General features: G+C 39.4%; 2 protein-coding genes across 4 annotated transcripts in view; one reads left to right on the top strand and one right to left on the bottom strand.

Moving 5' to 3' along the window:
* PJVK (pejvakin) lies at positions 1-9,181 on the bottom strand. 2 transcript variants are annotated; one of them, XM_066233842.1, is made up of 6 exons: positions 9,059-9,181; positions 5,444-5,639; positions 4,765-4,906; positions 3,288-3,405; positions 778-876; positions 1-563 (listed from the first exon to the last, which is right to left on the bottom strand). In XM_066233842.1, exons 3-6 carry the CDS (start codon positions 4,834-4,836, stop codon positions 271-273), a joined length of 582 nt encoding a protein of 193 aa, XP_066089939.1. In that variant the 5' UTR covers positions 4,837-4,906; positions 5,444-5,639; positions 9,059-9,181; the 3' UTR covers positions 1-270. The 2 variants fall into 2 exon arrangements, with proteins under 2 accessions (XP_066089939.1, XP_066089938.1); XM_066233841.1 differs by lacking the exon at positions 9,059-9,181 and adding an exon at positions 6,380-6,605.
* PRKRA (protein activator of interferon induced protein kinase EIF2AK2) overlaps positions 9,000-16,099 on the top strand; it is a 20,686-nt gene continuing 13,586 nt past the window's right edge. For both annotated transcript variants that reach the window (XR_010725714.1, XM_066233843.1), the window contains exons 1-4: positions 9,000-9,132; positions 9,654-9,823; positions 13,514-13,595; positions 15,718-15,796. Coding sequence is in view for 1 of the 2 variants with exons in the window: in XM_066233843.1 (XP_066089940.1) it covers positions 9,068-9,132; positions 9,654-9,823; positions 13,514-13,595; positions 15,718-15,796 (396 nt within the window). In the remaining variant the exon portion in view is untranslated. The remainder of the gene's footprint in view (positions 9,133-9,653; positions 9,824-13,513; positions 13,596-15,717; positions 15,797-16,099) is intronic.

The following is a 16,099-nucleotide window of genomic DNA, read 5'->3' on the forward strand; positions in this document are numbered from 1 at the left end:
TTTTATTGAGGAACATCTACATTCTAAATTTTACATTTAAGGCTTTTTTTAAATAGAAAAATATTAACCTTCATGACAAGATATAAGAAGACATTATTATCACCTCCACTTTATATTGTAGATGGGGGAAATGACACCCAGACAGGTTCATTTCTCTTTCCTCTCCCTTTTTAATTTGCCACAATCCATCAAAGTGAACCTAGATAATTTTAGAACAGTGTGTGCCACAGCTGCACCTTAAACACCAGCAAAGTACATTCAATCTTCATTTTATTTCATTCTTTTGTGCCAAATGTCAAAACAAGGAACTGCATGAAGTCTCACATACTTCTGTCCATCAACAGAGCACTGAAAGCAACCATACACGGTCTCCCTTTTTAAGTTGCCCATTCCACAGAGGATGCAAGGTCCCTTTGGAATGTTGTGGTTAAGTAGGTTAACTCGGATATGAGTCCCTTCTTTGAGTGAAATATCTGGCATGCTGGAAGATTTGTCATAGTAGTCAGAAAAAAGATCATCTAAGTAAAGCTGTGAACGAGAAATAGCGTCCATCACTCTTCTATCTAAAAGGACAAAAACAGAAATGTTTCAGGAGTCAAATAAAAAAAATAAAATATAACCAAACTGCATTTATAATCACATGAATCTAAACAATCAGTCATGAAATGATTTGGCTTTTAAATTCAAATTCTTAACAGACAGGATTATAATAGACAACCTCAAGTGTTAATCCCAGAAGAAAAACAATATATTTGAAACATTCATTAAGGGACATACTTCTTTCAAACAGTATATTTCTCAATCTGTAGAGCAGTGCAAACGTTGCCCTTTCTTCCCTTTCAAATCCTCCTTTTGACACTGAGGTGACACAAATGTCTATAAAAGAAATTTAGAAGATGTTATAACTTGAACTCACATTTTGTGGTTGATGAATTCTGGTATATGACAGTTGTTGCACTTTTTTAAGTTAAATTTTGGACATTTTAAAAAATTCTGCAGATTTTTAGAAAACATTCAAATGCCACAAAATTCAAAGAGTAAAAAAAGGGGATACAGTGACAAATAAGTCTCTAGTATAGCTTGCCAGCCTCAGTTTTCCACCCCAGAGGTAACTCCTATTAACTCTCTTATGTATACTTCCAGAAATGCTCCACATATTTTAGCAGCATAAAGGAATATGTATGTGCATATGTATATGTACATAAAATTCTTTAGGTTCAAAAAGTTACATACTATACACATTTTTTTTTCAAATATCTCCTAGATTATTCAATGTCAAGATATATAATGCTATCTCATTCTTAGTATTCTGTTGTGTGGATATATCATTATTTAAATAGTTGCAGATAACAGATCTTAAGGTTATTTCCAATCTTCTGTTACTACAAACTGAATATCTTTATCCCCATATCATTGCACACATGTGTAAGTATATTTATAGAATAAATTCCTAAAAGGGTAAATAGGCGTATATGCATATTTAAATTTTTGATGGATATATCAGTTCTATCGGTTCATACTCCTATTTATCAATATAATTGTAAAGTATGCTAAATAGAATTTAATTTGCATGTTTTCTTTTGTTTCTAGACTCCCTATTCCCTCCTACCAAAGAAATGAAGAAACAAATATTAACAGGTCTAAAACTGTTTATAAATTACCAGGGGGCTCGCATGCCTGGTCCTTTGGCCTAGACCTAGACTTAAAAAGGCTGTCCTCCTAACCTCTTTTTTTTTTTGACAGAGACTAAGAGTCAGAGAGAGGGACAGATAGGAACAGACAAGAAGGGAGAGAGATGAGAAGCATCAATTCTTCGGTGCGGCACCTTAGTTGTTCATTGATTGCTTTCTCATATGTGCCTTGACTTAGGGGGGAGCTATAGCAGAGCAAGTGACCCCTTGCTCAAGCCAGTGACCTTAGGCTTAAGCCAGCGACCTCTGGGTTCAAGCCAGCAACCACGGGGTCATGTCTATGATTCCACGCTCAAGCCAGTGACCTCGCACTCAAGCTAGTGGGCCCATGCTCAAGTGGGATGAGCCCGCATTCAAGCCGGCGACCTCAGGGTTTCGAACCTGTGTCCTCTGTGTCCCCGTCCGATGCTCTATCCACTGTGCCACTGCTTGGTCAGGCTGTCCTCCTAACCTTACTGATCTGTGAAGTATAGTAATCTAAAGTGAGCTGCACTGAGGTATTATATAAGGCAGCGATTTTCAACCAGTGTGCTACAGGAAGTTTTAAAACATGCAATACCTGACTATGTAGTCAGAGGCACGGACCTCTTTTCCCTTCGATTGCCATATAAAAAAGTAACAACCAACACAACAATAGTCATCCAGTGCGAATCAAAATTATACCTGGTTTTATTTTTCAGATCAGCAAAAAAATATATTTTTGGTGTGTCGTAGAATTTTAGTAGTCTATGTGTGCCATGAGATGTCAAAGGCTGAAAATCACTGATATAAGGTGACAATTTCAGGGTAAGTATTTGTACTTTTATTTATTTATTTTTTTATAGGGACAGAGGGAGAGTCAGACAGAGGGATAGACAGGGACAGACAGGAACGGAGAGAAATGAGAAGTATCAATCATCAGTTTTTTGTTGCAAGACCTTAGTTGTTCATTGATTGCTTTCACATATGTGCCTTGACCGCAGGCCTTCAGCAGACCGAGTAACCCCTTGCTCGAGCCAGCGATCTTGGGTCAAAGCTGGTGAGCTTTGCTCAAACCAGATGAGCCCGCGCTGAAGCTGGCGACCTCGGGGTCTCGAACCTGGGTCCTCGGCATCCCAGTCCGACGCTCTATCCACTGCGCCACCGCATGGTCAGGCAGTATTTGTACTTTTAAAGTTGTTTCTAGAGAGAGCTGGAAGGGAAGCTTTATCCATGATAGGTAAAATGAAAGAAAAGTTGTCTTTGGGTACACTAGTTTCGGTGCCCTGCCATCTTCAGTTACCTTACTGTCTACTTACTCCTCTATTTGCGAACATAAAAAAACTACTTATGTATTACTGCCCCGTGTAAGTCAAGGAATACTTTTTTGTCAATGGATTGCATTTTATCTCTTTATTTGTAATTATAAGTGGCATGGCAGGAGTCTAAAGTCTTCACCAAGAAGCAGGAAACAGGTCCTGGGTAAGTGGGGAGGGTATTTCCCCAGTACTTCAACCAACATAAGATTGACAATGCTGAGAGAATCATTCTTTTACAATTTGAGAGAGAGAGACAGTTTCCTTTTTAAATTCCTAAAACTATAATCAATTGAGTGTGTCGTGCAAGTCACTCACTCACCAAAGGCACCATCCAAGTAAATGAAGAGTTCGAAAACACTGAAAGCAATGGTTGTGTGTGCTGGAAAAACAATAGCTTTGTCTCTCCCCTTGGGATTCATTTCATCCATAAAATGAAACTATATTAAAAAGATAAATAATGTTATTAAGGAGCATAATGTGTAAGGATGGCTTTTTGGAGAAAAAAACATTTCCCTGAATTCTACCAAAAATAAAACACTTGTCCAAGTAAAGAATTACCCTACTCAAAATAAACTGTATTACAGAAGTCCAAATGGTCCAATGGGAACTCAAGATCTACATTAGGAAATATTACTCACCACTTTCTCACTTACTTTGTTATTGGAGACAATGACTGCAACAGTAAAGCTCTCTGGCCATAGAAGTGTTTTTCTGAATTCAACTGCAAACCCACTGTGTTCAAGTCCTGCCTTGTTTACTGTTTCAAAGCCCCCCAAACTGTCAGCAACTTTCCAAAGCAATGAAGTAAATGTTTCAGTTCATGCCCAAGTAATCTGCCATTAAGTAATCTAGTGGGCAGCTAAATGTAGCCACTGAACAAAGCCTTTATTTTCAAAGACTTGAACAGATTATCATTGAACCTTATCTTTCTAACAGTTTTTAATAAAACCAATCAAGTTATTATTATGTCATTATTATGTGAATGAGAGGACAAATATCATAATTAAGGTAATTTAAACACAAATCACTTTCAAGATTTTCTAAAGCAGTGGTCCCCAACCTTTTTTGGGCCACGGACCAGTTTAATGTCCGTGAAATAAAATATTTTCACGGACCGGCCTTTAGGGTGGGAAGGATAAATGTATCACGTGACTGAGACAAGCGTCAAGAGTGAGTCTTATGTAACAGAGGGAATCTGGTCATTTTTTAAAAATAAAACATCGTTCAGACTTCAATATAAATAAAACAGAAATAATGTAAGTTATTTAGTCTTTCTCTGCAGACCGGTACCAAATGGCCCACGGACTGGTACTGGTTCGCAGCCTGGGGGTTTGGGACCACTGTTCTAAAGGATTTAACATTGAATGAAGCATGTTTAGTCATTGACAATATTATTTTAGAAAAATTAATTTAATATAAAAATATAAATTCAACTTTTAAAATTTAAGTGTGAACTACATCACTTATAAATAAAATCAAAGAATTCAACAAAAGTATCTAATTTTTATTCTTAAAACAACATTTAAATAGCAATAGGCGGGACTCCAGTATGCATATTATTTCACAAGGATTAGTGTTTTGTTTGCATTATATTACACATGTTTAGAATAAAATTTTCTTGGATTTTTTTTTTTACATTATAAAACAAAACCATTACTGTACAAAATCCTATATATCACTGTAGCTCTTTAATGTCAACATTTGACAAAATACACAAGTCTCATTAGAAACTGAGTACTTTTTAAAAAATTCCCATTGCAGTATTTTAGTAAAGAAGCCTAACGAATGTGGTTTACCCGCATAGATTCCCCTCGAATTCCAGCATGCACAGACAGTGAGCACTGTCGTGTGGTTCGAATGCTTTCCATGACAACACACAATACTGCCTTTCTGCTGCTCCTTGACTGACGTATCAAGCTGTGGTCAAAATTAATTTTTCTAAAATAAACAAGAGAGACATTCACAAGAATTATAACATCTGAGTACATATAATCTAGAGCATTCTTTGCTATCATGTGTTACTTACTCATAGTCTTACCTTAACCAAAAATAAATCAAGGCAGGCTTAATACAAATCAGAAAATAAGCTCAAAAGCAATTTAATAATCTTCCTCTCCTCTCTATTTTCTTAAAACATGTTTAATATAGGAGTCTGTTGGAAAGCTTCTCTTAGCATAATTGTTGCAAGCAGATTACTTTATTCTTTTAATCTAATAATTTAGCAAATGTGTTCAAATCCAAAGCAACTATGTGGAGCAATTAAAAACTCCGTTTAAACCAAATGATGTTGGATATCTACTCTTACGCAAAGTTTAAATATATTACTAATTTGTATTATTTCAAAAAATCAAATAAATACATTACATTAGTAAAATATAACCCGAATGTTTCTTTCAATCATTATTTATAATGAAGTTGATATAATTAAAATAGTTAATGAAAACACTGAAGTATATTAAGGATCATTATACAGACCTTGTAGTAATTTCCTTGAGTAATGTTGAAACTTCCACTTCATGTTTAGTAACTACACCAAATGAAGCTTTTACTGCAACAGAATCTGATCCAGTAACATTAATCCCAACATCATTCACAATATGGTTGCCTCGCCTTCCATAGAGTGAAACATCTGATTCATCTTCATAATTCAGTAACTGATAAGATGAAATACCTTTTAAAAAAAGAAAATTAATACTTGTAAAATGGAAAGAATTCATGTAGTGTAGATTACATATAGTAAACACGTTAATTTACTATTTAAGATTCAATTACCCAACTACTGAGAAAGGCAATGTTTCATACCAAGATTAAAAATAGCAATCCAATTAATTAGAAAACAAGAATAAATTAATAGCCAGAGTACTTAAAATGAACTCAAATTGAACAGGACTTCTTAAGCATCAAGATCCCCTTGGTAGTGAAAGAACAGGAGTTTATAAGAAATAATTTGTCAAAATGTCAATTTATTTTCTAACCTAGCCTGTTAATATATTCAGCTTGCCAACTGTAATAATGAACCATAAAAAATAAATACAAGTTACTTTCATCCCATTTGACCACGTGAGATAGGCTAAGACTACACAATAACCCCATTTTATAGATGAAGAAATACATTATTATGATGTCATATTATTAGCTGATTTGGTTGAAACTCTTCATAAAATAATTGAAATAAAATTACACAGTAAGTAATCTTTCAAATCGGCTTGAAAATTACTTGACCAATAGCAGATGACACTATTATAAACTTTAGGTACTGTTAATCATAATATTATTGCAATAGTAATAAAAAGTTTTTGTTAATAAAAATGTGTAAGCATTACAAACATAAGCAGTATATATGACCTATATTTAGATTATCAATAATATAGCTGAATGAGTAGTCACTTCCAAACACACATTTAAACTTACCAGCTGAAATTCCTCTGTCTCCTAGAAGAATATCTTTCAGTGTAAAAGGTGTCGAGGTAAATTTATTTCTAGGAAACAGAAAGCATCGCTTCTTTTTTACCACAAGACTTAGAGGTTGGTATTTGTCAGCCTCACTGAGGCTTGGAACAGGAACTAATCTCCCTCCATCTCCAACTTGCTTGACAAAGCTCTTGGTAGCGGCAGCAAACATATTAATAAAGTATCAAAATGTTATCAGCTGCAACCCTCAGGTAACAAATCCATATTTGCAAGAAAATCAGGCACAAAACTAAGCCTTATTTTATTTTAAATATCATTATACACATTAAAAATACAAAGCATGGTTCCACCAAGTAGTTTACAGTGTACAGTTCACAACACCGCCTCCCCTAGTGTGCTCAGGTGATGAATTATAGATCAACAGTGTAAAATGATACACTAAAAGTAAGTCTAATTTAAAATTGCAGTCTACAGAACTAAAACATACACAGAAAATAATTTTGAAATACTACCAACATCCTTAATGTGGGTCAAAATTAATAGTAGTTTGCCAGTTTTATGGGAAACATATAGCCTTAAGGGGAACAAGGCAATTAGGCACTAATTCGTATTAGCCCTGAGCACCAGCCACAATGTACCTAGTCCAAAGGGAATTCCTTCACAAGTCCATCATGCCAACTTCCGCAACATGCCAACTTCCGCAACAGAAAACTGCTGTTTTGAATCCTTATGGTATACAGTTCATTGTTTGAACATTTCATTTACTGTCCTTGTATCAATTATAAGAACTGATTAATATAAAAAGTCACAGCCTAAAAAAAATAGTCACAGACTATAAGGAAACAATTGTATGCAGATCTTACGAACTACTAAATGAAAATCACATGACACATAAATAACTGGATAAACTCTGACCTATGGTTTCTTACTCTGAAGCTGGCACACAGGCATCTCTTTGAAAGGGGATCCCACGGCCTTTTTTTTGTTTGTTTGTTTCATTATTATCTTCAGTAACTCAACCTTTAAAGAGAGCTACATCAGATTTTAGCCTGTTTTAAAACAATTTTGTGGCTGAAAATACACTTTAGAAACCAATGTTTTTATTTTTTTAATTTTATCGATTTGAGAGAGTGAGAAACAGGGAGGGAGGAGAGAGATGAGAAGCTTCAACTCTCCGTTGCTTCACTTTTAGTTGTTCTTCGTCACATACATGCCTTGAGGGGGCGGTGGACAAGTTGAGCCAGCGACCTTTAAGCTTAAGCCATGAACCTTTGGATCAGGATGATCCCCTGGCTCAAGCCCACGGGGCCCATACTAAAGCTGGCAACCTCGGCTTACAACCTGGGGACCTCAGCGTCTGGTCTCTACCCTCTATCCAGCGCGCCACCAGGTTAGATTGTTAATAGATTTGGAAATAATGGGCTATTTGCTACTCACAAGATACTCATTAAAACTTTACATTAGTGGATAGTAATCAATTATATACATATAAAGAGGTGGTACGGGAGAAAAAAAGAACAGGTTTAATTCAAGCCTCAAATAATATACACCAATTTGATTAGATCTGGACACTTTAAATTTTGCTTTTAAATACCCAGGGCTTCCGTGCAACCTCCAAAAAACACTTTTTAATTAATGGCCCTTGGTGCGAACAGAACTGTGCAAAGCAATATTTCACAACACCGAGAAAGCACACGGAGTCATTTCTACGAGTCGCCAACGAACCCCTAGAGAAGCGACTCGGCACCCCACTGTCTGACCCCTGCCAAAGGTGGGTGCATCCCAGGAAAATGCCATCACAACCAACACCACATGTGTGCAGAAACAGCATTTAATTGGAATCTGGTCCACAGAAAAGCCTTCGTTTACACCTAACGGGCCTTGTTGGGACCCACAGACCCAGCATTTACCTCCCGACGAAAGTCTGTAAGACAATGGAACCCACGGGGAGAGAAGGAAGGAGGGGAGTTTCTGGACGTCCCCGCGAGATCCTAAAGGCAGGGCTCGGACAGAAGAGCCCACCCAACCCTCAGGGGCTGATAACCGCGAGTCTCAAGCTTCCGGGCCAGGCCCATAAATGCTTTCTAAAAATTTTGCATTTGGAATTTTGAAATCTTTTTCTTAAAATGACGCAGCGCTCATCCTTCCAAGCTGGGCTTCAGCTCCCACAGATTCTGCGAGGTTTGTCAGCCCAACATGCCTCTCCGGGCAAGAAACAGCCTCCTTTTAAAGTCACAGATCTCCGACTTCGATAAGGCCGGGGGCAGGATGCTGAGAGCCCCGAGGCCGACGTTGGGCTCGGCAGGAGCAGAAGAGCCGGGGCTGAGGAGGGGGCGGAGCCTGGAGGGAGAGAGGCAGGGCGGGCGCCATGGAGACTGCGAGCCGGTGGGCGGGAGCGAGTTTGGAGATGGCCCGAAGCCAGGAGAGCGAGGAGGCGTGGCCGGGAACCCGGACCCGCGCTGCCTCACCGAGGCCCCGCCTCCGCCTCCGCCCGTCCCCTCCGCAAAAGGGACACTGGAGGGGAGCTGAAGGGGTGGGAGTCGGGAGGAGAGCGGGGAGAGGAGCCGGGAGGGGAGGCGGCGGCGGCGACGGCGCTGGAGCGCTCCTCTCGGGGACCAGCCGACCCGGGGAGCGAAGACGTCGATCTGTACCGCTCTTCCTCTCGCCGCTCAGCCCTACCTTCTCGACATGTCCCAGAGCCGGCATCGCGCCGCGGACCCGCCTTTGGAGCGCGAGGACAGCGGGACCTTCAGGTCAGCTCGCAGGCAATCGCGGCCGCGCAGAGCAGGGCCAGGAATGGCGGGGGCGTGGGACCCAGCTGCCCAGCGGCATTGTGGGTAAAGTCCCTTCCTGCCGCTCTCGCCGCCGCTGCGGGCGGACCGGCTGGCGCTCGGCCACGCCCTCTCGGCGGCGCGCGGGCCGGGGGTTGGCGGCCGGGCCGGGCCCCGCCCCTCCTGCGTCCTCGGGTGGCTGCCAGGATGGCCAGGTGGTTCGAGGCCTTCCAGGGAATGGGACTTGTGGGCTTAGTCCTGAGAGGTTGCAGCACCTCTATTCTCCTGTGAATCCGCTCTGCCTTCATTCAAGTTATGTCCCTAAAGACGTCGGCACTCTGCGCGCCCCTGTCCTGTGCCCGCTGCAGGGGGGCCGGCAGATGGTGCATCTTGCCAGCTCTGACCACAGGACCCGTTGGTGGTGGTTATAACTAGCCTCTCTATGCTTCTGCTTCCCTTCCGGCTTTGGTATGCAAAGCACACCTTTTTCTGTTTTTTTGCAGTTTGGGGAAGATGATTACAGCTAAACCAGGGAAAACACCTATTCAGGTATTACACGAATACGGCATGAAGACCAAGAACATCCCGGTTTATGAATGTGAAAGATCCGATATGCAAATTCACGTGCCCACTTTCACCTTCAGAGTAACCGTTGGTGACATAACCTGCACAGGTTTGTATACACAGTTAATCCCCCGACGACCATGCGGGTTGGCGGTCAAGACTTGGTATTATCAGTTGGACAAGTGCCCTTTTTATTGCAGACAGCTGCGAGGAGCAGGCTCTTGAAAATGAGGCCTCATTTCAGGTCATAGGGACTTTCCAACGTCATCTGGTTGTCTCCCTAAGTTTCTCTTCCCCAGATACCAAGAGAAGCTCAGGAACATCCTAGGATCCTCCTAGTGTTCCTCCAAGAATACAGAGAAGCAGGAAAGGTTCTTAGAGCAGCCATAGCTGGATTAGTAGGTGCTGTTAAGTTATATAGTTTCCTAGATTATAGCGGATGCCGGGAGGCACAAACCCTGAAATTTCTGAGCCTCTTCCCGTTCTGTATGGACACATTTGGCACTTTAAACCTGTTGTACTACTACTCTCAATTCTGTACCCAAGCAAAATGAAGAACGCAAAAGGTTCAAATCCTGTATATTGATTACAAAGCAGCTTCTGGTTCCTGATACTGTACAGGTGTTTTAATACGCTGTTACCTCCTTTTTTAATACATGAGGAAATAGGTTCAGAGAGATTAGAAATAACATGCCCAAGGTCACACAGCAGTGAAGTTTCAAAGTTCAAACTCAGCTTATTATGGTCTGTGAGTTTGAACAAACTGAAGCTGCCCATTTATAAGTGTAGACATTTTATTACTTATATATCTAATTGCAAACAAAAAATATGAATAGTAAATTTAATTTGGAAGAATGTCAAAGAATTCAGCAAGAAGGCTGAAATTCTACTATCTGGTGGTAATCTGAAGACATCACTTGTGTCCCTGAAAATCTCGACTCCACTATTTTTATTGAATCCACTTCTAAGACACTTTTGAAGTATTTTGTTTGTCTATGAGGCAGGTGGATTGGAGGTGTGTATGGCCAGTAGTCGCAGCCGTCGTGGCCATGCACATGCAAGTTCTCATTGGATTCTGGCAGATAGTAAACAAACAGTGGAGCCAAAAAATGGCAGGCCATTTCTTTATTAAATTCTCGCACCGGCCGATAAGCAAACACACAGGGAAAACACTTCCCTCTTCATTCAGAGCTCTCAAAGCCCTGACACATTATTCGGTTCCACAAAAAGGAGAATCTTCTCCGGGACCTCCTAGAATCAAAGGCCTCACCAGTCTCAGCAGAGCTCACAAAGCCCCTCACCTCTGGTTCTTCATCTGCACACCTTCTCTTTCCCTGCCAACATGGCCCCTTCCTCAGCACCCTGCATTCTCTCCTCTCTTACCCTGCAAACATGGCTTCTCTCTCTGCCTACTCTTCTTCTTCTCTACTCTTTTCAGAACTTTCTGGTGCTAAAACCTCTCCTCCAGCAAACATTAGCAAAACAATGGCCCTTCCCAAGCAAGAAGGTAATTTACAATTTCACAGAAGACATACCTGGTGCTGCCTAGCCCCCAATGCAAATTATAAGCAAGCAAACAGAAAAATCATATTTTACAAACTTAATTGACCAACAAGGTGCTAACTGAAAGATTCTTCATGAGATCCATAGAATCAACAATGCATTTCTGCTTTAGCTGGTCTATTTTTTAAATATTCCGTAAAAATTCAAAGAAAAGTAGCTTTCCCTCCTTCAATGTGCTATAGACCAGAGATTAATAACCTATGGCAACCGTTCTGCCTAGGCCTTCTACGCTCCTGCTCTTCTTACACTGCCCTGTCTTCCTTACAAGCTTATCTGCCTCCACAGCTTCCAATACTGTATAAAGGCTGATAATTCTGAAATCTTTATCTTCAGCCCAGTCTCAGTTACAGAACACTGCATGAGCTTGTGCTTGCTGGGCATCTTTGCTTGGATGACCCAGAGGCACCTCAGTATCTCATTGACTCAAACTGATTCCATCTTCTCTCTCAAATCCATTGCCCGCCTTCCCTAGCTCAGTAAAGGCACCACCATCACCCATTTGCTCATTATAGAAATTTGGGTCTCAACTTCTTCCCCATCCTCTGCCTCTTGTCAACTTTGTCACCAAATCTTACTTCCTAAATAGTATTTCTTGAATCCTTCTGCTTCTCTCTTCTTCCCATTGCTAATGTTTGGGCCACTGTCCTCTCCCATTTGGATTATGGCTGCAATCTTGTGGCTGTTCTTTCTGCTTCTAGTCTTGTGATGTTCATTCTCCACATGGCAACCAGAGTGCGCTTTCTGGCCTTCAAGTCTGTTCATGTACCTCCTGTTCCTAAAATCCGTCCAGTGGTTTCCCCGTAACCCTCTGGATGAATATACATTTGTTAATATGACTTACAGTCTTGCTGCTCAATATGTGATCAACAGCAGCACTAATATCATCTGGACACTTGATGGAAATGCAGAATATCAGGTCCCATGTCAGACCTACTAGATCAGAGTACTGTCTTCAACAAAATTCCCAGGCACGTTAGAGTTTGAGAAGCACAAACTTAGGAGAGTGTTCTCTGACTTCCCTCCTACCCTCCAGCTCTATCCTTTTATCTCAAAATTTCTTCAAGTTCCTGTACTTTTATATAGAGCTCTTGAGAACACCTGCTCTTTGCCACTAAGGCTTTGCAGTGCTCTTTTCTCTGCCTAGATTGTTCTTAACCCCTAGCTCTCTTCATGTTACTAGCTTTTCCTAATCTTTCAAGTCTTCATTTATTTATCTCTTTCTTCCCTCATGAAACCATTCTGAATCCTTACTAAGAGGAGGCAGCTGCTCCTGCTGCATGCTCCCCTACAGCCTGCACTTAGGCCTGTCATTACATGTTCCATTCCATATTTCAAATACCTGTTTACAGAAGAAATTCCACTCTAGGGTCTGTGCTCTTTAATGGTAGGGACTGTTTGGTCCTCTACTGTATCTCTAATAACTATGTTAGTGGTATGCTGCTTGTGTCTTCTGAGCATTGAGGGTCACACTTGAAATTTATTCCACATCTCCTTCCTTTCCTTCACTCCAGAGGAATGGACATGAGCATTCTGATACCACTTTCAAAGGGTTCTCAACACCTAGCTTGAACACAGAAGGAAAAAGATGGAATTTAGTCTTTGTCAGTTGTAATTACTTACTGAAACTAGGCATCAGTGTCAGTGATTAGTCAGGCCTATCCCCTGCCACCCCTTAGCTACCCAGGTGAAGGATACAGAATTTATTGAAGACACGTAACATAAACTTTCACCTTCCCTGAATTAATTCTTCCCACACTGAACCCAGTATATAGCCATGACTGCTTTGCCAGTCAAGGGGTTTAATCCAGTAGAGGAAAGGCTATTAGAATAAAATTGTGCACATTTTGCTGTCAGTGGCTCCCTTAAAGGAAGTTTCATGCTACAGAAGAATTTCTCCCTGTGAATGGAGGAAGAGTGAAATACTAAGTTGCCTTTCTTCAGACAGTATAGCATGGTCTTCTTCATTACCATTTTATGTAATAAACATATAATATAGACATAATATGGATTTTTTATATAGGTATGCATAGAATTAAATACATAGAACTTTTAAAATCATGGATTTTTTCATGTATTTTACATGGTGAATATTTTTTTATAGTATATTTGTAGTGTATGTTTTTATTACTTAGTGTGTATATGTAAAACCTGTAATGACTTTGTTTTGTGCTGTGGAAACATCCATGCAAGCCTCACATTTTCACAGTGTATACTTTTGTTGTTCACCTTACTTCAGGTGAAGGTACAAGTAAGAAGCTGGCGAAGCATAGAGCTGCAGAGGCCGCCATAAACATTTTGAAAGCCAATGCAAGTATTTGGTGAGCTAAATTTCTTTGTATTCTGCAGCTCAAAAATATCATGGCTGAGGTAAGATTAAAAGTTTGAACACAATGCTCACAAAAGCCACAGAGTGAACAGTTTTTAGTATCTAGCTCTAAAATCTTCTTTATGAAAACCTACCATCTATTAAAGACAACTTTATCCTTAAGAAATTCAATCCAGCAGTTAATGATTAAAAGAAGGCTGTCTTGAACTAGATTTTTTTTTTCAGATGGTGTGCAACAGTAGAAAGCCAGAGTTTTTCTGGCAAATGACTTACTATAGTAAGACTAATTATTTCTACATTGAGGAAAACAAGGTGTGAGGTGCAAAAAGATCAGCTAAGAGCACTTTTAAGAATTCCGATTTGGAAGGAAACAAAAAGATTTCCTTTTATTATAGAATGTGTGCCAAATACAAGAGGTTATTAAATGGGATGTTAATTCTTGTCATATCATTCCAAGATAAATTTGTTATCACTTTAGGTATTTTGAAAAGAGTGTTGGTCCTGGAGCATCTCATGTATCATACAGTGGTATCCTTTGGTTTCTAATGGGCACACCCTGGAGTATGGTATGCCTTCAATTGCTTCTCTCTACATGCGCTCAAATGTATTTAGAATACAATTTGGTGTATCTGTTTACAGCTGACAGCAGAGGCCCATGGGATTTTAGGATGGGTTTTTGCTTTCCAGCAACAGCAAAACTTTTGACTCAGGTGTTTATTTAGGCTCACATGCAGTGCTGCTCCTTTTTTCTAAGTTATGCCAAAAATTGGGATAGTTTAGCACTAACCAGTGTAAGCCTTGGATTTCGTAAAATGATGCTTGATTGTATAGTGCCATACATTATAATTGCTTTATGCTGGCTTTTTAGACAATGCCAAATGGAATGGCAGATTTTAGATCTTTCCCTGACTAGTGACGGACATGCTATTTCTGTGCAGCCCAAAGATCAACCCAAAGTATTGTAGTAATGAGTGTATGTAATGTCCTTCCAGCACATGACCGCTTCATTTCGTCTGCAAATAAGGCTAACTCACTTTACTATACAGTATTTGTGCTTCTTAACAGATAAGATGGGAATTACTAAGCTATTGTGAAGCCTAAAGTGGCCTGATTTAATACAGAAACTTTCTTATTTCTTTATCACAATTTTTGGGGTAGCTTAGGCATGCAGCCTTGTAAGTGAATATTTATATCTCATTAGCCCGTGTAAAGCTTGAAATTCTGATAGAAAAGAAACTTGAGGAAGTAACAGTAACTAAATCTCACTTGTTATGAAAGAAACGACTCTTTATTTGCCTAGGTGGTAATAACCTTGGAATGTAATTTTCTGTGTCAGGCACCCAACATCTAAGTAACTAGTATTTCAAACTACTTACTAGAGATTGTTCTCTTTTTTACTTATCACAATCTTCACATGCTAAAACCAGATTCATGCAGGCCATCTATTTTATGTAGGAATAAATCTTAGGATTATCCTAGCATAGAGCAGATGATATATCAAATAAATTTTTCTTCCTTAATTATCTGAATGAAAAAGGTTCACTTATGATTTGTATTATTCACAGGCTTAATCTCCTGACCAATTATTAGTCTTCTCTTTTTGTGTAGTTGTAACAACAGTTATATTTGCTTAAATACGTTTTATCAAGCACTAATTATATACAAAGTACTACAAGCACTATGAAAGTAAGTAATATGTATTCCATATTACTTAATTAAGTAACATTAAGTTGCAGTTTTCCAAACTTAAGTCTGAACAGGGGAGAGGTGCCCTGAGGGATAGACAATTAAATGTATTTGTAAGAGTGTGTTACTATGATAAAATAGTTTACTTAAGAAAGTGTCATACCAAATGTTATAATGGTTCAAAGGAGGGAGAGATTATGTCCCACTGGGGTAAAACAGTAGGCTTTTTAGAGGAAGTGGCATTCGAAATATGCCTTGGATGATGGATAGATCAGATACTTGTGGAAGAGGTGGGAGAGAAGGGTGTTCAGGTAGAAGAAACAGCAAGAGCAAAGGAGGCATAGAGGGTTAAATTGAAAATGCTTGTCATGTGTTTAATAATTTGGGGGAAATTATTTGGTGTTATAACTCTTTTAAAAAATGTTTAGCTTTGCAGTTCCTGACCCCTTAATGCCTGACCCTTCCAAGCAACCAAAGAACCAGCTTAATCCTATTGGTTCATTACAGGTAAGTTGCAGTTTTCCAAACTTAACATTTTGTCTACTGAAAAAAGATGTCATAGATTGATCAGATCAAGAGCTAAGAGAAGGAATTAATATTTTAAAAATAAGATGTCGCAATGTTTTGTTTTCTAAGTTATGACCATTAATACAATGCTAACTTAAAGTTATTTTTCTATTTATTTATTTTTTGGATTTTCTTTCATACACAGTATCTGCTTTTGGTTTGTGAAATTCTCATTTAAGATCAACAAGACATCAGTACACATGGAGAGTGTTTTATACTTTAAGAATATTTCTTACCACTTGT

Source organism: Saccopteryx bilineata, chromosome 5 (assembly GCF_036850765.1).
Source record: "Saccopteryx bilineata isolate mSacBil1 chromosome 5, mSacBil1_pri_phased_curated, whole genome shotgun sequence".
In the NCBI taxonomy this organism is placed as follows: Eukaryota; Metazoa; Chordata; class Mammalia; order Chiroptera; family Emballonuridae; genus Saccopteryx; species Saccopteryx bilineata.

What these genes read in the sequence shown, in the direction of transcription:
- PJVK (XM_066233841.1), bottom strand. Translation starts at nt 6,590, where the DNA reads ATGTTTGCTGCCGCTACCAAGAGCTTTGTCAAGCAAGTTGGAGATGGA. An exon ending in AGACAGAGGAATTTCAGCTG is followed by an intron (nt 5,640 to 6,379) that starts GTAAGTTTAAAT and finishes TTTTTTTAAAAG; the next exon opens with GTATTTCATCTTATCAGTTA. An exon ending in CTCAAGGAAATTACTACAAG is followed by an intron (nt 4,907 to 5,443) that starts GTCTGTATAATG and finishes TGTTTATTTTAG; the next exon opens with AAAAATTAATTTTGACCACA.